The following is a 19,963-nucleotide window of genomic DNA, read 5'->3' as shown; positions in this document are numbered from 1 at the left end:
TTCTTTACTTGGAATTCAATGGGTGGATTCGCACGTGTACCAGTTCGCCGATTTCCAGAGGCGCAAAAATAGTCCCGGACCCCATGAAACCTGCTCTTTTTTTTTTTTTTTTTTTCTACATAGGCCTGAGCCCAGTTAAACTTTACCCTAGCAGCCCTTGGACTAACATCCGAAAGGGTGTTTAGGTGTGGGCTGTTAGGTATTGTGTTATACCTCTATACATGCGTTGTATCAGGTTAGTCCCACCGCCCGCGGCTTTCCTCCGTTAGGAGCTACATATAAGTTTTGAGTACAATAACGTCCTACCGTCCGCGAGATAGCTCGATGTAGGGAAGTAAGGGGTTACAGACTGGTATACCTAGTTAAACGGCAGCCACGGCAGCCACGGTAGGCACAATATAGTTTATTAGTCTATTAGTTTATCTTTTATTTTTAATGTAGCATAGCACTGTGCCCGACCTATGATAATGCTGTACCTGGTAATAACTTCCAATCTGGTCCTATGTAAAACAGCTCGAACTTTCCACTTTCCAATCATATATGGAATCGTACATGGGAAATCGTACATGGCAAACTTACCTAATGTCGGCTTCCCGTGTTGCCGCCCGCAATTGGCGTCTCCAGTTATCCGGGACTCTACCCTACATACTTCTCCTCCTTTTACTCTATCACTTCACCACTCCTACTACTCTACTACTCTGCCACTCTGCCACTCTACCAGTTACTACCTAGACTCTACCAAGACAAGTTATATCGAAGATTTGGGATTCTGACCTTTTCGATGCGCGATTCCCATCAACACGCCACTTTGGACAAGTCGTCATCTATTATTCCTCATATTTTGCCGTTGCAGTGATATACTTGGGTTACAGCCCGTATGGCAAGTAATTATGTCTGAGGCTGTCCGACGTCGCTTTTTCGCCATTATGTCTTCCCCGGCATATCCCCAATGTGCTCCTATGCGCTCCCCAATGTCTCAATGCGCATGACTGCCGATCCAGCGCTGGAGATCTTCAAACCTCTGAGAACGCCCCGTCGTGTCAATTGATTAGTTTCGACTTCGGCTATCTATAATGATAGCTGATCAATCTCGTTACCCCTCTTTGAGAAGCTCTCGAACACCCCCTGACGCCCTGTCTAATTGTCTCGCTTGGCCCCCTCTTCTCTTCTTCTGTCTCATCAACCAAGGTCGTCGTGCTACATGCGACAGTGGCTCATTACCTGTTTCGTTCACAATTGCAGCTTTCCATTTTAATTTGTGTAACTCGTGGGGGAAGAGGGTTGCATGTCGTATTTGCAGTTTATCTGAAAGGCAAAAACGTTGTGTAGCCTTCCAACCTGCGTGATGTGTGCTTCGTCTACAGGTGACAAGGCAAAGGAGAGCATTCATCAATTCATCATTCATCGTAATGTAGGTAGGTATCGTTGCTTGCCTCCTACACTATAGCTCCACCGACGGACATGGGCCGCGGCTTGCATATACAATGTGTACATACATGCTACCTAACAATCCATCGTTACATCATCCGGCACGACAACTTGCAAGGGAGATAGCTACAGAAGAGATAGTCCCGACTCCTGGTTTACGACTGGCCTGGCAGTTTGGGTAGAGTTGCCGAGGACTGCTTTGATTCCTGCGACTCCTACGACTCGTCTCCTCACCATGGATTCATATGTTTTATATTGACCTCCAGTCGTCCGTCACCCGGATTACCCATTTCGGAACTTACTAGATCTCAAATTCTGGTGAGGATCAATTTCCCCCACGTGGAGTATCACAGCCGATAGGCTCCTGTGTTCAGGAACATATTGCTCTAGCAAGTTCTGCTCAAGGTTTTGTCGAGAGTGCGGTTGATGCGGAAAATATAAACTGCTTCGAAAGTACGACGACGTCAGCTTCTTATTGGGTTATTTGGACTTAATGCCCGGCTTTATTCCCACCAAGGTACCTCAATTACAGACGTGTCAGTTCTACTTTGGGTGTGTCGTACAACAGGAATGATCGCCAGGGCTGAGTCCAACCGACGGCCTTGAACGGGATAATATCCAAATACGTACGGTTACGAGTAACTGTGTGTGTTTCTTCCCTGATAGTGCCACAATGCCACAATGCCACAATGATGATAACACTTAGTGCTCCCAAAGAGGCAGAAGCATGGATTATATTTCTGTGAACGGGCACGGGTTATCAGAACTCGGTCAGCTTCGGCCATCCAAGGCTTATAGTGGAGTCGAGCAAGCAATTCGAATCCATTAATGGCAACCCAGAAAATTTTCTACCCATGCGAGATAACTAACCGCCAACCTATAGTCGCCGTCGCGGCACAGCCTCTCACACACCCTCTTCCAAAAACACGTACCAGGAAGAAGACTGTGATAAGAAAGTTTCTTCTGCAATAACATGCATCTCTATATTGGGCTTGCCCCATGCCGCTTCTCTTGATTCTTCCAGATTTCTGCAGGTACCCTAGACGTGGACATCCATACACCACTACAGGGCAGAAACATCCATATCCTGTTGCGCTTGCGAACCAATCAACTTGATCAACCAAATTTGCAAGCTTGGCTAGGCTATGATAGACTCATACATTTATGATCTGCTCTAGGAGTTAACCGGGAATCTGCTAGCGTCGCTAGGTTATCTCTCGGGAAAGCTATCTTTCAGCTGTCAGATGTTAGGCCGAAACTAGATCAACTAGATCCATCTAACGAACAGAATAAGCAGCGATGCAGCTGGAGAGGTCCATATCAGCGTGATCGGAGTCGATTACTGTTGGTATGTCCTTATTTTGTTACACTGACAAGACTGATTAGTACACTCGCACCGCAGAAATTTGCCTCGTGGACATGATGCTACGCTATAACATAAGCTCTAGGCATTCGCACGCGAGCTAATACTTGCCTAGGCTTCAATATTTCACCTCCGCTCAACGCCACTGACCTGTGTAAGCATGCACACATAGACCGGCGAATGCTCAGAAAGCCATCCGAGGGTTAAAAGTGATAAGCCAGGACAAGGTGGCGCCATTAAACTGACCATGTTCTTGAATTCTCATCATCATTGCTTTACAAAATATATTAACAGTCTCGCCGGTTTGAGCCTCAAGCTTTTAGCGTATTTCATTGGCGGGGAGAACGGACTTTTAATCTAGATTCCAATCGGAAAATTCATTCGCGTTCTCCAGAGCCGATGGTCACTACGGGAATAGGATCAATCGCTTAGGTAACAAGATCCTAAGTATAGTATCTACCTTGTTCAAAACTTCTTCAACAACATACATACATAGATTCCTAGGGTCTAACCTAGGTTAGGGTCTTGCAATGACCTCATCTAAGACTTCTTTGACGAATGTATTGCTTCACAAGCGCGCGCATGTAGTGCGAACCGTCCGGGTGCATACAACGATTGTGTAAGTCTTACACGCCATAAGAAGTAGGACTGACGAATTGGGTAACTCGGAAATGGCGAGATTGCGCAAGAATAGTGGCGAATTTGATTGCAGAATAGCTTAATTATTGGCTATTTGAGCCGGTATGCACCATGGCGATCTTCCCCTTGCGTTATAAGAGGTTGTATCGATTGTAGCCCCCATTGAAGAAAAGTGTCACGCGAGTTTTAAAGATCGGGTCGGACTGCAATTGAAATATCTCGACATCATAACAAAGTATTGTACGAGATCTCGCCAATCCGTATATGACACAGACTCGAAGAGGGCACAGTGTGGTATACCTATTACGTACAAATCGTATTTTCTCTTTCGTACTTGAAACTCGAATATCTGTAAGTCCACGTAAGAATGGGGTCATGGAAGGGAGTAGATAGTTTTCTTCTCACCGCCATAAGGGGATGAAATTCTCAAATATCGTGAATACTTGGAATTAGGTAATAGTGTTGATAGAGTTGATATGTACATCTATCTATACAATCTATACATACCTAGGCATATGGAGCCACAATTAATCTCTCTTCGAAGCAACTAGTTACCTAGAACTGCTACATAGAGACGATATCCACCCCGTGGACCACGCAGACAAAATAGCTTGCGGGGCACCACAACTCGGCCTCGTGCTACGGGCATGGCATGGCGCAACCTCAACTACATTATCTCAGATCTCGCCGCAGGCTAACATCGAGCAGACTTTAAGGGTCTTTTGAAGCTGTGCCCATATTAGCATAGTATGACACTCATACATACTACATAACCTCATGTCAAAACATGGGGAACTTCCGTAACCCCTCTTGTCCCTCCAATCGTCGAGGACAGGGGTATGCGTATGTATTCCTTATTTAAGTACATACATAGCTAGCTCGCCCAACACGCCCCCCCAACGATCCCCCGGATTCTACCCCTAGTCCGATGGCCGCCGGCATCCCGCACGGCTGGCATGGGTAGTTCGGATAAGCCGAATGAGATCTCGTCGGATCGTACCCCATCGGATAGCATAATAAATTATACAGCATATGTGTAGATAACAACATGCGCCGCGGGGACGGCGGTAGCTCCGTTCGCGGCGCGGGTGGGTGGTTGTCCGTTGGGTCGATATAACGTGGTGATCTGGCGAGATAGATCGACCTCTGCGTAGTCAGATAGGCTAGAGTATATGTATGTATGGTACTGTACGGGCTGGGTGAAGTGTGTACAGTACATGCTCTTCACCGCCCCCAACCCCCTTTACTTGGCCCCAAGACGCACGGGCCGGGGTAGTGGTGTTGGCTTCGATGTTCACGGAACGAGGTCGAAGTAAGGTAAAACAGCACAGTATACATACCTACCTACCTAGGTATGTAGACAGTTTCTAGGGAGAGCTCTTAGGTCACTTTAAGGGATGCGGGCGTGGGGTAAACATGTACTGGGTCAATACATACGTCGTTCTATACGGTGTCCACATATGAATAGGAGAGGCTAGCCCCCCGCCCCAAGCTGTGCTCCCGGGACGTGCGGCAAGCTGGCCGAGAACTTGCACGCCGGCCGTCTCGGCACCATGGTGGCGTCGAGCGGAACACTCTAGACCCCTATTGCGTTAATGCTAAGTATGTATGATCTTGCATTATCATATGGGGCGGGCTCCGCCGTGAAGTTTGCTTCTGGTGGATGGATAGGGAGAGGTGGATATCATATAGGTGGGGGATATGTGTAGCGTCTTCGACGATGTCGGGGATGTTTGTGAGTTGGAATAGTGTAGAGTCGAAGGGCAAATATTTACTTTTAAATCTGCTGTGGTGTTGACTGTTGGATGGATTTCTAGCTACTTGGATAATAAGCCTCTTCATAGAGCCTACTCGAAACTTTTATTAGTTGTCTAATTTGGCTGTCTACTAAATATTCAAAACTCGTATATACGCAGAATGATATTCTAGGTTTGATGGTATCTTGCTGGCTGATATATCACATAGGAGACATTACGACCAACTAGACTAAATATCTAGTTATGTCGAGTGGTAGTATTGAAACGAAATGTAGCCACTGGTTGCTATTACAACTATCTTGGATTCTAGGTCATATCTGACGAAGTAAGAATATAAGCTGATCAATATATACCCGTGTTTATATACTAAAGCCATATCTCTCCTCTCGTCACCTTTGAAAATAGTATCGTCTTGACTAGCAGGCTTTGATATATTATCATATGTAGTTTAACAAGTTAAGTAAACCTCTAGAGGTGTGTACTAATATATCTAGCTCGCTTGCCTATATTTTATAACGGTTTGCCCTTATTATTATTATCTCTTTTTAAGTCGAATTCGAAAGATTGGGCTTTGAATACGTTAACATTCGTCGGAGTTAACTATAGGAATAGCGACGTGATATTAGTGTTGTCAGGGGAAAGGGGCTAGGTTAGTATGTGTCTGTTTGTCTAGTAAACTTATTATTTGGAAATGTTGCTTTATATCTTTACGATACAACTATACCTATATGCGATCTGTGATATTGTAACTATTGAAGCTTATAAGGTCTTTTGGATTCGACATTCATTTACTCTGCTACACTTGGGTGCTAATAAGTCAAACCACCGTTACTGGGGCCACCCTAGTGGGGACCACCCATTTCCCATACAAAATCAACAAAATCACCTATTCATAACTCATCCAAGAAAATAGCTAAAAATATCCAGTCTTTATTTTCTAATCCCTTACTACTATAATAGCCTATATAATTTTTTCCAATCTTTTGTTATGACCATTTCGTGGTAAAATTGTAAGAAGTGTTATTTTTGGTCATTTTTTAGCATTAAAAAGTTTCCAAAATATATGGGAATTTTATATACTTTATTATAAAGGCTCATAACTTCCACCAAAAATTAGCTATACACTTCCTTTCGAGATTAAAAGTTGCATTGAAAAATTCTCTATCCAATTATATGAACATGGGATTTTTACTATATAAATTGGCAAAGTTATAAGCATTAATTATCGTTAGCAGTTATACATATAAATTTGTATGTGTATCTGTTAGTGTATTCATTTATAATCATTTTGCCACAAATATTGACCCAATCTTTTTTTCAAATCGTGTACATAATGGGAACACTTTATTATATTTAAAAATGAAATCCTGATATTTTTACCTATTTTCTTGGATGAGTTATGAATATACGATTTTGTTGATTTTGTATGGGAAATGGGTGGTCCCCACTAGGGTGGCCCCAGTAACGGTGCTTCGACTTACGGGAAAGTGATTTTTACCAGCATCAACCCTAAAAACTTCTATTTAAGTTGCAAGGTGCGTTAAGAAGGATTATCACGTCGGCCTTAAAATGTGTTTAAATTGATCACTAGTAATAAGCCTGAATATTACAAGCTTTACCGAATCCTGCAAGGAGCGGCTTATATGCTGAATATTGTGTTTTCAATCGATATGCTAGTAGTACTGCGATGAGCTATAGGTTGTCATTCTAACTTTTGCCAGCCTTGGAGTTAACCTCTATCGGTATCCTCATGAGATCTGTCTAACTCTAATCTATATCTTCTCCAGGGGGTATAGTAGAACTTAGTTCAGATAGGTACCGTTGCAATGCTAACATTGATTTCTCGATCGATGTCTCCCTAAATATCTCCCCAATTGCCTTCCTGCTAGGTGGAGAGCATTGAACATTGCTTGTGCGTTTGGGCGAGGAAAGTATTTTTATTGACTCTATGATGGTTTCTATGTCGAGCTGGCAATCATCGGGGTACGATCCAACCACGCGCGTAAAGTTGGGAACCTGTGCTAATTTCATTAAGTGGTGGTTGGCCAACATGGCTTTATGAATGGCTTGAGAGAAGATTTCGGCATTGGAGGTATCTTTGTCTTCGGGAGGTACAGGATGCATGTGCCAGAAATGCCACATTGTTCGGAACGCTCCTAGACAGGCAAGACAAGCAACGTACGGCCCTTGATAGGCACCCTGTGTGGTGCTGGTAGGTATAAAGTCCAGTATTGAAGGTTGTGGTATTTTTTCTCCCGATACCTGGCCCGTTAAAAGACTATATATTGCTAATAGAGGATACGTAGGATACTTTTGGATAGCAGATGGAGTTATTAATTCTTTTAAGCTGCTCGTTTCCAGAACGTTGAGAACGCCAACTACTAGCCAAACGTTGAAGTCAACACCGCTGTCTTTAGCCATTCTTAAATATCTTTGAGCCACATCGAAGACACCACATTGTATCGAGGCTAGGATAGCGCCGTACAAGAATAGTGGGGGGATCTCGAGCTTCTCTGGTTCCAGAAGGATTATTAAGTTGTTGAGAAACGTGAGCATGTGTCCCGGTGGCATCTCCCCAGCCATGTCTACACACGCTCTTCCGATAGCATTGGTGCTATTTGCAATGAGCCAGCGGCCTGGGGGAGTTCCAATAGCATCTATGATAACCCTCTCGATCTGATCAAGGTCACGGCATTTCTTAACCGTCTTTCGGAACTGTGTTAGATCGTCCTGGGTCGGTTCTAAACGGTGGGATATTTTTTGCCGGTGGAGCATGTGTGCGATAATCTTGGACGGGTTATCAAGTATGTGGCGTGGTATCCCATTTTGATCGTATATATTATTCTCATCGACAACATGATAATCATCGTGACTTTGTCTTGTCATAGGTTCGTTGCGGAGTGCGACGGAAAGTATATCGTAATTAGTTATTCGCCAAATATCGAACTGTTTTGACACTGTATCTGTGGATTGTAGCTGATATTCCTGAGAGAGCCTATTTAACCCGGCGGCGAACTTGCGGGCAGGTCTGAGTTCTCGTTCCCTATGACGCCCGGGAGGCAACGGTTCACCATCTTTCTTCTTGCTAAAGGGACGGACGTAAGGGCTATTCTCGGCATCGAGACTGAGGATTAACTCAGTTGCCTCAAATGGCTGGAAATTATCTTTTTTTCGTCTTTTAAGAAGAGCATTGGGTGAGGGCCACTTTGGGATAGATCTTGTCAATTGGGTTGGGGGTGGCATTTCGAAGGTAATGGCTAGATTTATAGAATTGTAACATTTTTGGACAAAGTTACTATCATAATATCATAATGTTCATTGATGCCGTGCTATATCAAATAAATATCGAATAAATATCGAGTAGATATCGAGTATGAACTTTGGTGTCGCAAGACCATTTTTGAGGAAAATGCAAACCTTGTCCTTGTTCATCTCCAAGTCTTCCCCACCTAAATTTGGACTTACGCTACCCCGGAGTCTGGGGTAATTATCTAGGCTCTGAGGGGTAAAAAGCATAAGCTAACAAGAAGGTCCCTGACGCTAGGTACTTAGGTACAGGCTATAGGTGGAGGTCCACTGTACGTACCCTTCATTTATAGTAGAAACGGTCCATAGATAATCCGAAATATTATACCCACATTAAAATAACAGGTACCTTAGGTACTGCTACAGCTTCACTGCCAGCTGCATCTTGCCATCTGCCAATTTAGTAGCATTACATTAACTAATCCAAACAATCATCAACATATATTCTACCACTTTTCAAATTATACGTCTGCATCGAAACCTTAGGTTTTACGGTTTTAATTAACTATGCCTCCTGCGAAGAAGAGGAAGACAGCGTCGGCCGCCAAGGCCGCTGCTAAAGTAAAAAATGTTCCGACAGCAGAGATAGTTGAACAGGCTGCACCAACCAACGAGGAGAATCCTAAAGAGGAACAACCAGAAAAGCCGAACGATTTGAAACAAATGGAGGATAATGCAACAGCATCATCATCAACGACAGCAGCAGCAGAAACTAGTTCAGCTGCAGATGCTGCAGATGCTGCAGAGAAAGCAAGGGAGCGGATGGCACGTTTTCGCGCCTTACAGGCTCGCGCGAAAGTATCGTCGGACCAGAACCTCGCGGAAACAACTAAAGAATCTCAACGCCTAGCTACCGACCCATCCGCACTCGTATCGCTGAATCGTCGCCGTGACATCGCTACACACAAACTACTAAAGGCAGAGACAGAGGAGGCGGGCGAGGACTTTGAGCGCAAGCGAGCGTGGGATTGGACGGCGGAGGAGAGTGAGCGCTGGGACAAGCGCATGAAGAAGAAGGCTGCCCACCGCGACAACAACGCCTTTCAGGACTACCGCCAGGAAAGCAACAAAGTTTACAAGCGGCAGGTGCGCGACCTGGCCCCCGATCTCGAGCGCTACGAGAAAGACAAGATGGCTGCCATCGAGAAGGCTGCCGCGTCCGGCGGCCTCGAAATCATCGAGACTGAAGATGGTGAACTCATCGCTGTTGACAAAGACGGAAGCTTCTACTCTACCGCCGACTCGACCTCCTTTGCCGAGAACAAGCCCGATAAGGCGGCAATCGACAGGCTCGTGGGCGACCTGCAGAAGGCCGAGGACGTTAGGTTGCGCAAGAGGCGCGAGAGAATGGCACAGAATGGCGACGACGGCGATGTCACCTATATCAATGAGAAGAATAAGCAGTTTAATCAGAAACTGGCTAGGTTCTACAACAAATATACGGCAGAGATTAGGGACAGCTTCGAGCGCGGGACTATGATTTGAAAAGATGATTGGTGGTTTTACTGTATTGGGGGCGTTCACACAAGCATGATCAGACGGGGGCCGTACTGGTACACGATTAGATTATACTACTGGCATTCTTCGGCAGGTGGGGAGGGCGTTGGACAGCTATGATACAGTTTATAGGCGTGCATTAATACAACACAAAGCTCAATCGACATTTCAGACCATGGTCTTCCTCCACGATTTGTTAGCTAGCTCCTCGATCTCAGCGAGTTCCACGGGTCCTTTGATCTTCTCATCACCTAGGGCTTCGACGACTGCCTCGGCCACGATGTCTACTTTTAGGGGCTTGACGCCGGCGGCGCCCATAAAACCGCCTAGGACTCCGCGCGTGAACCCGTTAAAGGCAGCGCCTAGCCCCGTCATGGCTGCCATCCCGATAGTGATGGGTCGCGAGCTATCGTATAGGAACGGCGCGCGAATAAAAACACCTCGCATACGTGGGAACTCGCTAGCGATAGTACTCTCGGCCTCACGCTTTGTCGTAATATACCTTGTGGGTAATACAGGGGCACCAGCAGCCGCCGAGATATACGCGAAAGCGGCGACATTTTCACGCGCAGCCTCCTTGGCTAACATAATGGCACTGTCACGGTTCATGCTCTCGTACGTGAGCTGGTTTCGAGTTTCTGGCGGCCGGATATCCTGATTACTGCCTTCCGGCACCTTACGGTCCAGCGGGTTCCCGGGCTGCGGCGCGGACGAGAATGCCTTCCGTAATCCCTCGATGGGCGATTCTTGGCCTCGCAACACGCCTTTATAGTCGGCTTCTAGTAGAATACCGAGGCTGTGGACGACAAAATCGGCACCCTTGAGTAGAGGTGCGTATGTTGCTGGGCGCATGATATCAGCACGCTCCCAGGTCACTTTCCGAGCCCATTGTGGAGGTTTGTCTGATGCTGTAATTGTGTCCCATCTCGGTTCACCTGAACGACTGAAGCTTATTAGTACGATAATATATAATAGTTATTGAAAAATAACTGTGATGTAGTATAGGTACCTTATAGATGTTACGTCCCAACCTCTAGCAACGGCATATTTGCATATTCTAGATCCGACAAATCCGTTCCCACCGCATACTATGAGTTTCTTAGCCGACATAATGAGTGAGCTGAGTTAGCTATAAGCCTAGCTTGCAACTTGAATCCTAGATTATTCAAATTTCATGCAATGAATATTGATTTTTCATTTGAGGAGTCCTTATATTGAAAAATTGGTTCTCCTGCACTTAATTAGGCGTTAGAAGTATATCTTTAATGCTATTTCTCAATCAACGACATCATCAGCTCATGTGTAAGGCTGAGAAACTTTACCACTAAAAATTCCTGGAGGGATGTGAGCAGGGGTATGAATATTAATTTCGATTGGTTCGACCCTGGATAGCCCATAATATAAATATGGGTCTCAAGTAAGGCTGAGAAGATTATTTAGAAAATAAGGTGTACTATCGATAAGATGGTTCTAGCTGCGATTACAATAATTCCATGGGCACTTACCTGACGACTTAGATGTATCTTAGCTTTCTCTAAATTGAACGGTGATCAATTGGGGTAGTTGCCATTATTAAATCATATACTTAAATCATTTAATCACTAGAACTTTAAATTAATTCCACCACCATATATCTTCTACTTCTATTAAACATCCACTATCACCATCAAACATGGCGCCACCTGTAGGCAAACGTGTCAAAGGCGTACAGATCTATCGGCCATTCATCTACGGCACCACCGCGCGTCCCTTCAACGATACCGACAACCCGCGACCTGCCGGCGTTCCCGCCGATCATACGCACTCATGGCAGGTGTTTGTAAAGGGCGTCGACGACACCGATATCTTCTACTGGCTGCGGCGCGTGCAGTTCAAGCTACACGAATCTATCCCGAACCACCTGCGCACCATCGATGCTGAGACCATTATGAAGGAGAATGAAGGCAAGCCTCCATCTCAGCGCCAGAAATCCTTCGTCGTCAACGAGACGGGTTGGGGCGAGTTCGAAATCACCATCAGATTATATTACGATAGCCGCAGCAGCGAAAAACCTCAAACTTTGTATCATCATCTAAGATTGCACCCGTACGGTCGCACCGAGGCCGAAAAAGAAGTCATGCGTAATGGCGGCGAGGTCGTAGCCTGGGTGTACGAAGAGCAGCTCTTCAACGAGCCCTTCGAAGATTTCTACAAGATCCTAACGACCGGTGCGCGCGACAAGAACGCCTCCGCCGGCGGCAAGGGCGGCAAAGGCAAAGGGAAAAGCGCGCAACAGCAGCAATCTAATACCAGTGATAACGGCAGCGAGGTAAAAGAGCGCAGCGCCATGATCCCGCTGACTAACCGTCCGGGCCAACCCTTCAGCCGCGAAACCGAACAGCTCGAGATTAAGAGGCTCAAGGAGGCTGGGGATAAGGTCCACCAGATGGTGCTCGAGATGACCAAGTCGGTCAAGGCAAAGGAGGCCGAGCTCGCCGCCCTAAAGAAGGCGACTGCGGCGGCGGTCGCCTCCGGCGCGTAGGGCGCGTCGGGGACTAGCGGCAGGCGAAATAGTAGAAAGAATGTTATAGCTAAGCGGAAGGATGACGGCAAAGATTACGAGGATGAAGACGAAAACGAGCCGTCGGGGACGCGGCTCATTACGTTGAAGGCTCGCAAGAAACACCTAAAGAAGCTCGCGAGCGGCCGCCGCGTGGCGCCGCATAGGGACGCGCCATCGTAGTCCTGATGAGCGTAGGGGAGAATTCGAAGATGTCGCTGAGATAGACATATAGACCGAGGCCCAGCGGTCTCAAAAACGGCGTTTAGAGTCTAGGGATGGAAAGTCACGGAAGAAGAAAGAAAGGGAAATCATCCCAGTACTGAGTATATTCAGCTCTGAGCTACACGTCTGTGTATTCTGTATAGCTTCACTTATGATGTTTGCACGCATACGCACACGTGTGGCGCTGTACCCAAGTACGAGAGCTTGAGATGGTATTATCATAATCATCATCGCTCACTATATGATTGGCTGGGGGTTAGATGTGGCATGATGGGGGGTATTGAAATGAATATAAACTCAAGGCATTCATCGTGCTAGAAGGAGGCGCTGTCTCTTAAGCCATGCTGGATCGGATTTGTACATATCATACCTCATAGGTACACACTCCTGGGTATTGATCCTTACATTAGGTATACATAGGCAACATACATGCGTTACCTCTTATGAAGAAGACAAAATTACCCAGAGCCACCCATAGTTTGGACATCAACCACTCTTATAAGTTACACATAAAACCCAATTCTCTAAAACCCAGCTCGAAATTTCATTACACGTAGACTTACTTACTCTTAGACTACTCCTTTCTTCACTACAACAAGCACCAGAGTTCACCTTATATATATAAAACACCATCGAATTGCTCATAATATGGTCTTTATTGATTTCAGATTGGAGTATTTCTCTCAAGAGGACTCCAGCCTCGAGCGAGTCTCCATGACACAGCTAGCTAGCTCAGCCGTACCCGGGAGACCCCTTATGTACCAGCACGCTCTAACTCTACCGTACCCTAAATCCCCTAGGTCCCTTATCCTTGACCTTCCTTTTCCCAGTCCTTTCCGTCCATAGTGGCCTCTAGGGCGCAATCCGAGCTTGACATAAGAGAGCTTGCTAAAAGCAGTTTATTTGCTGTATCGAAAAACTGTTGTGTCTGACGCGAGTCTTTCTTTCGTCCGAGCTACCAACATGGTGCTCGACAGATAGACCAAGATAGTCAATCTTCCCTTCAAAACAAGTCGTAATCAATACCCCCATTTTTTATAGACCTATTCGCCTAAAACGCCTCTGCTGCAAAAACTACCTCTCAATAAACATTAGACATTCGGATATCTCCACCACCAGGGCCTTCCCTGCCGTAATGCCTTGTCGTAACGCCATGTGCCGTATTTACAGTCTACTATACTTGTATAGACAAACGAAAAAAAAAATCTTAGAAAGATTGGAATTTTGGTGCTCTATGCGATAGCTTATTGTGTCGCTTGGTATGCGGGGGGTGGAGTGTCTTCCGCCTCCGCCCAAAAGTTTTCGTTTCGCTGCTTCTCGTCATATACACGACGCGCAATCTCGCCTGCCATCTTCATGATCCAAGCCTGCTCGAGGATCACCGATGAGGAATCAGAACTCATCGGCCGACGTCGTTCTAGATTAAATGGGCTCCTGGAAGACGAAGCGAGGGCTTCTAAAATCTTTTCCTGGCGCCGGACTGGAGTACTACTCGCATTGTTCTCTACTGACACGTTCTCCGCCGATGCTACGGAAGCATCCTCAGTGACAGCTGGATTTTTGAACATATCCATGTCCAGGGGCGGACGAGATGGTAATTCCTTCTCGGGCCTGAATCGAATATTACCTGAATACGGTTCTTCATCTGCTGGCTCTTCTTCGGGATCTTCTGGTATTGAAGTCGGCAAGATGGGTTCCGAGAATGGACCAGCAATCGACGTAGCGTCCGATACAGACTCACTAGCTTCGGTACTCGTCTCATCTCCGGCTCCACTGCGGCGCAAGTTAACCACGCGAGTCTTCTTCTTGCGCGAGCTTCTTGAATGCCGACCGGCGCCAAGAGCTAGACCGGTGGTAGCCGAGTGAAGACTAGTTAAAGATGGCCGGGAGGGTATACTGCCCTGATCCAAGCTGCTTGAATCGGTAAACGTGTAGGTTGTACTACTTCCTTGCACGGAATGCGTTCGCATTAGACTAGGCATCATTGGGTTCGGCGTTGAGTAACCGGTATCACTGCGGTCCATCGACCCTGCCCAAGCTCTGAACAAGGCATCACGAATTCCAGGTGTGAAAAGCGATAATGTCCGATGGGAGTCGGTAAGAGCTGCTAATCTCAACAGATTCTTCTGAGAGAAGAGCGACTGCATCTCCGGACCACCGTCCATAGATATCGATGCAATCTCACTAGGATCAAGTACATGTCCATTTGAATCAACTGCTTCCGCAGGTAGATTGGTAAAGGGGTCAATGACAGCTTCATCTTCGGCCTCTTCTTTCGGCACGACTTCTTCTCTCGGTAATTGATCGGGACACCAAAGCCGTAGAGAGAGCTTATGAATTATAGCTGGTAACTCATCCATCATTAAAGTTCTTAACTTTCCTTCAATGGTTCTCTGAAGGTAGTCTCGAACGAACTGGATTGAGTCAAAGGTCGAAGAGACCTTGAGTGATTCAAGAGGATCATTTCGAAAGACTAAGGTAAGACCTTTTTGCTTCGAAAAAACCAAAATAATAAAAGCAGATAGCTTAATCTCAGATAAAGTAATAGATAAAGGTATCGTAAGACTTGATGCAGCCGCTAATGGTTGCGGTGACGTGAAGGTCGGCTTAGCTGAGAGATACGTATTCAAGGGATTTGCCTGTTATAATGATATTAGCAAGGTATCTTATGACGCACGAGCCCTAAAGCTTGGTAATTGGGGAAGCTCAAGAAAAATCTCCGAAGGAAAAAAGCGCGAACCCCTGGTACCCTTAATTACAAAAGATTCATGCAGAAACTTCCAAGAGCTCCACAGACGCGAAAAATGTGTAAGCATCTTTGGTTCCGCGTATATTTGAATAACGGAAAGGGGGCTGGAAAAGAGAAGTAGATAGCTTAGCTGCGATAGTGGGTAATATTTGTGTGATTTGGGATGAAAATGTTTGTGTAAAAAAAAAGTTGGTGTGACTTGAGGAATATTTGCTTTTATGAACGAAGCCATCGACGTAATAAGCTATAGCGCGGAAGCTTCGCAACGCCATGAAGAAGCTTTGATATAAAATTGTAGTATAAAAAAAACCCAAGATAACCACAGTGGGACCCATCAACGACTTCGTTTTTGCCCAACCCCTCATTCTCCGATATAGCAAACGCAACAAATAAGAAAAAAATATATAGCACCTACTTGAACTCTTGTCCGCAATGTCAAGAAGGCATCACCCGAATAACACATCTTGAAGATGCCGCGAAACCTATCCTCGGCCAAGTCCCCAATCTCTAGAATCTCCAGATCCGGCGGTACGGATCCGAGGTTGAACTCGGTAACGAGGATATCATCGACAATTATGGGGGGCTTCGGAGATTTATTGAGTGCGTCCGTGAGGAGCTCCTGAGCTCGCTTATAGAACTCGGCGTCGGCCGTGAGCGGCGACCAGTTGAAGTTGAAGGCCATGGCGAGTGAAGCATTTAGTAGATTCGCATTCGTAACATGTAGGTATGCAAAGCGGTCGGGTGGTTGATAGGTACAGGGGAGAGAAACGAGCGGTGTTGGATTAGGATGGGACTAAAATACAATGCAAGTCGGTGAGTCGGTCGTGGTGGCGGCCGGCCGGGGGGGATTAGTTGATCGGACCACAAAAAAAACAATAACGAGACAGTGGCTGATCGTGTGCGGTGAAATAGACGGTAGTAGGCGGCAGGGTAATAGATCGTATGATAGGATGGTCTTAAAGGTATTGAGTGGATTAATGATGGGATGAAGTGGATTTTGAAAGAGGATCGTTGGAGCTTAGGTCTATGCGAATTGTACGGCCTCTGTTTGGCTCTGTATGGGCTTTGTATGGATTGTATGGGCTGGATCGATCAGATGAATTAGAAATAATTGGAAGATTCGTAGGGCATATGCGTAGGGGACTGGATTGGGGGATTTTTCCAAGGGATTTGTGCAGGAAGAATGACGCTATGCGCAATGCGCTGCGACCCGATGCAGGCTTTATGAACGATGAATGGTGAAAATGTGATAGCGCGAATAGATTTTTTTCCTTCTTTTCCCTCCAGTTGTTCGTGCCTGACGGAGCTGGCAGGCTGGGCTTAGGTGCTGGTTGGTTCCCGAAGATAATAATACGGGTCCTGCGGAGAAAACGCGCTATTCTTAAGAGCGGTTTATGCTCGTCTGTACTAGCCAATCTCGGCAGTAATGCATCTGTGCATCTGTGCATCTGTGCATGTGCACAATGTCCGGGTGGTCTGTGTGCCCTTCCGACTGACGGTTAGGTACAACTGACACCGCCGGTTTTTATTAGCCGTACCGCCACCGCATAGGTGCATAGTCTATGTACATTCCCTACATACATATATGTAACTGCCCTTGCTCTTGCCAACACTCACCACTCTTACCATGTCAAGAAGGGGGAGCACGCGAGCAACACGTACTATAAAAACTTACTTCTTAGGGCAAGGGACCTAAGGAAACTGCCAACCTTTCCCTCGGGTCTAGAATTCGGGTCTAGAGTTGACGCCGGTTGCTGCTTGACGGGTCAATTAGAACCTAACGGGCAACTAGCATCTTGTCTCGCTCGTTCTCCATCCACCCGGACTAGACCTAATGGAAATATTTACCTAGGTATACTCGCGTAGTCCGTAGAATCCGTGTTTGCATTTTTCTCACCATCTTCACCGAGGTGTTTTATGATAGGTAGGTTTTTTTTTTCTTTCTTTGTCATATTTGTTATATGGAAGGGAAAATCTCTGCGTCTAATTTAGAATTTCGCGTGTAACTTGATACGTGATATATCTCTAGGTTAGACTTGTCATCAGCCACAACGGTCAGGATGCTTACATATTTATCGGTGCTATAGTCTCGCCGCCGTCGGGCGTCCGAAGTCGCAAGGATACCCTATATAAGGAGTATAGTAAGACAAGATCTAGCAATACCTAATTTAAAACATTAAATCATTATCCCTTTTAATGTAAACAACCAATCATGACTATACACAAGTTAGGTAGAGATTATATGCAAGAGAAGCTTTATTATGATAACTACCTGTTATATCGTATACTATTATTCCTCGCTTGTTCGAACACCCTTATTATATGTACGGCTGCATTCGAGCATAGAAACTAAACAATACCTCGATGAAAAGGGGATGAAAAAAGAAAAAGAAAAACACTCCCACCAACTCATGGCCTTGCGACCAAACCATATCTATAATCGTGTGTAACGACAGCGTGCCACCCACCCAACCAGATGCTCCCCCAACCCCCCTTTTTAGCCCCTGTATGATTACTCGTAGTATTGATTATCATCTTCTCATAACCGTAAGACATTGCATAGAAGAATGGAAAACAATTAAAAAGAAAACCCCGTGACGTATAGGAAAACCCTCCGAACGCAGCGTAACCACACCTTACTTCTACAACTCTTTAACGCTTCAGCCTCGCGCGAAACGCCGGTGGGATTTCGAGGCCACGTTTAAGACAGTAATCAAGTCTTAGCACGCAAGCGGTTTCTATCGGCGGGCTCTCGCTGCCATCGTACCACCCACCCATGACGAGGTCGTCGTGTCGCTTCTGCCAGTACGACTGTTTTTGAAGCCAGTTTTTCTTGTCTACGTCGGCAAGCTTTATGATGACCGGTGCCTCTTCGTCGATCGGCATGCGGACAAAGCAGGAACAGTCTCGTAACGTCATAGATAACCCAAAATTCGCATCCGAAGGCCTAGTAAATAACGCATCTCCCGAATCGCCTTCTTCTTGCAAGTCCCTAAGGCGTTCAAGCACGCCACTCTCTCTAAGAGCTTTGGCTAGTCGAGCCCGGTCTCGGTCGCTCCACTTAGGTGCCAACTGGTCGATGGTGCTCATGACCACGGCATGGTTCTTATGAAGCAGGCCAAGGGGACACACGGGTGTAGTTATCTTATGCCCTCGCTTTCTCAACTTGCCGTTGCGTAGGGCCTCCCTCGCACAGGTTCGACAACGGGCTGCATTTTCGGGGGCCATCGGGGCCTGGGCCAGCCACTTTGGCTTAAACTCCAGAGCTATGTAGTCTGGAGACGGGCCCATATCTTCCACGAGCATGGCATGCCCAGCTTGGATGATGCTCTGGTCACCCCTAATCCCCTTAGCTCGGAGAGCGTTATCACGCTTAAAGTTAAGAGCATCTGCTACAGCCTGGGGAATCTGGATAAGAATCTGGGGAACGATGTGCTGCCGTCCGACGTGAACGTCGACGAATTTCTCTTGAAAGTCCTGAAGGGTTTCGTAGTCGCACGGCGTGACATCGGGGGTGGCTTTGGGCACACGTAATAGGGTTCCCCGGAAGAACCCCGAGGGAACCGTTGGATCCTTTGGTTCTCTAATGCTGAAGACGGCATTGGCACGACCTTCAGCGAGGTGAGTGAATTCAGACCGGTGGAGAATATAGCTCAACTCATATAGCTCTTTGGGTGTGAGGGCTTGCCCGATACGTTTGGCGCCTAATCCTGCGGGGAGAGGTTTGGAGAGCTCACTCCAAACGTCTTTTAGAGGCTTCATGATGAGCTTCTAGATCTTAAGCGGGTGTAAAACCTCGGGAGAAGTTTGAAAAGATCGAATATGAGAAGAAGCGCATCTAGTAAATTTGTAGTAGTGAGAGATTGTAACAATGACTAGATCGACTCTCTTTGTCCGAGAGAAGCGGAAACTTAAATATTAAACTCTTGAGTTGAGACGACAACAACCACCAGCTGATAACACCTGACTCTCCCTTATTAGGTAGCTGCGTGAGTAGTTGATAGTTAGATGGAGTTAAACGAAGGACTCATGGATGACAAAGAAACAGGATATTGGATATTAGTGACTAAGTAGATCAGAGAAACTGGGCAGGTACAATTATAGAAACTTATATGATTAGGACTTCCAAGTAGTAAAAAGAAGCGGAAGAAGAAAGCTAACCCAAAGACCCTCCCTTAAAAGTCGAACGGTATCGAGACGAACTCGGAAAGGGGAATGGAGAACTGGATCTGGAACTAGACTCCATTTTATGACGTTGAGCTTAACTGCCGCTGGGGAACGCTGGGGACATTGGGGACTTAAAAAACATAGGTACTAAGATCCATTCGATTGTCCAGGTGCGGCTGCGGGCAGCCGAGCTGGAGCCCATGGAGCCATGGAGGCCCATAGTGCGTGTCATAATACCATAGTGCCATAGTGGCGCAGTCCTAGAAAAGATAAATAGCCCTCCCTCTTTAAAC

At 46.2% G+C, this 19,963-nt stretch overlaps 5 protein-coding genes across 5 annotated transcripts; 2 read left to right on the top strand and 3 right to left on the bottom strand.

Moving 5' to 3' along the window:
• Positions 1-9,000: 9,000 nt before the first annotated feature.
• On the top strand, positions 9,001-9,978 carry GL218_01445 (Pre-mRNA-splicing factor SYF2; the record flags this gene model as incomplete). Its single annotated transcript, XM_033577914.1, has 1 exon — positions 9,001-9,978. The coding sequence occupies one exon, from the start codon at positions 9,001-9,003 to the stop codon at positions 9,976-9,978; it is 978 nt and encodes a 325-aa protein (XP_033438043.1).
• Positions 9,979-10,158: 180 nt separating this feature from the next.
• On the bottom strand, positions 10,159-11,100 carry GL218_01444 (uncharacterized protein; the record flags this gene model as incomplete). The annotated part of the gene is made up of 2 exons (XM_033577913.1): positions 10,159-10,933; positions 11,000-11,100. The coding sequence occupies 2 exons, from the start codon at positions 11,098-11,100 to the stop codon at positions 10,159-10,161; spliced, it is 876 nt and encodes a 291-aa protein (XP_033438044.1).
• Positions 11,101-11,662: 562 nt separating this feature from the next.
• Positions 11,663-12,511, top strand: GL218_01443 (Protein AF-9 like protein; the record flags this gene model as incomplete). The annotated part of the gene is made up of 1 exon (XM_033577912.1): positions 11,663-12,511. One exon carries the CDS (start codon positions 11,663-11,665, stop codon positions 12,509-12,511), a length of 849 nt encoding a protein of 282 aa, XP_033437834.1.
• A 1,487-nt stretch (positions 12,512-13,998) lies between these two features.
• GL218_01442 (Mitochondrial distribution and morphology protein 34) lies at positions 13,999-16,185 on the bottom strand (the record flags this gene model as incomplete). The annotated part of the gene is made up of 2 exons (XM_033577911.1): positions 13,999-15,393; positions 15,919-16,185. 2 exons carry the CDS (start codon positions 16,183-16,185, stop codon positions 13,999-14,001), a joined length of 1,662 nt encoding a protein of 553 aa, XP_033437835.1.
• Positions 16,186-18,155: 1,970 nt separating this feature from the next.
• Positions 18,156-19,265, bottom strand: GL218_01441 (Inositol-pentakisphosphate 2-kinase; the record flags this gene model as incomplete). The annotated part of the gene is made up of 1 exon (XM_033577910.1): positions 18,156-19,265. The coding sequence occupies one exon, from the start codon at positions 19,263-19,265 to the stop codon at positions 18,156-18,158; it is 1,110 nt and encodes a 369-aa protein (XP_033438009.1).
• Positions 19,266-19,963: the final 698 nt, after the last annotated feature.

This window comes from Daldinia childiae (genome assembly GCF_008694065.1).
Source record: "Daldinia childiae strain JS-1345 chromosome Unknown Scaffold2, whole genome shotgun sequence".
NCBI lineage: Eukaryota > Fungi > Ascomycota > Sordariomycetes > Xylariales > Hypoxylaceae > Daldinia > Daldinia childiae.
The sequence above is the reverse complement of the archived record's forward strand: the minus strand, read 5'-3'. Positions and strand labels throughout refer to the sequence as shown.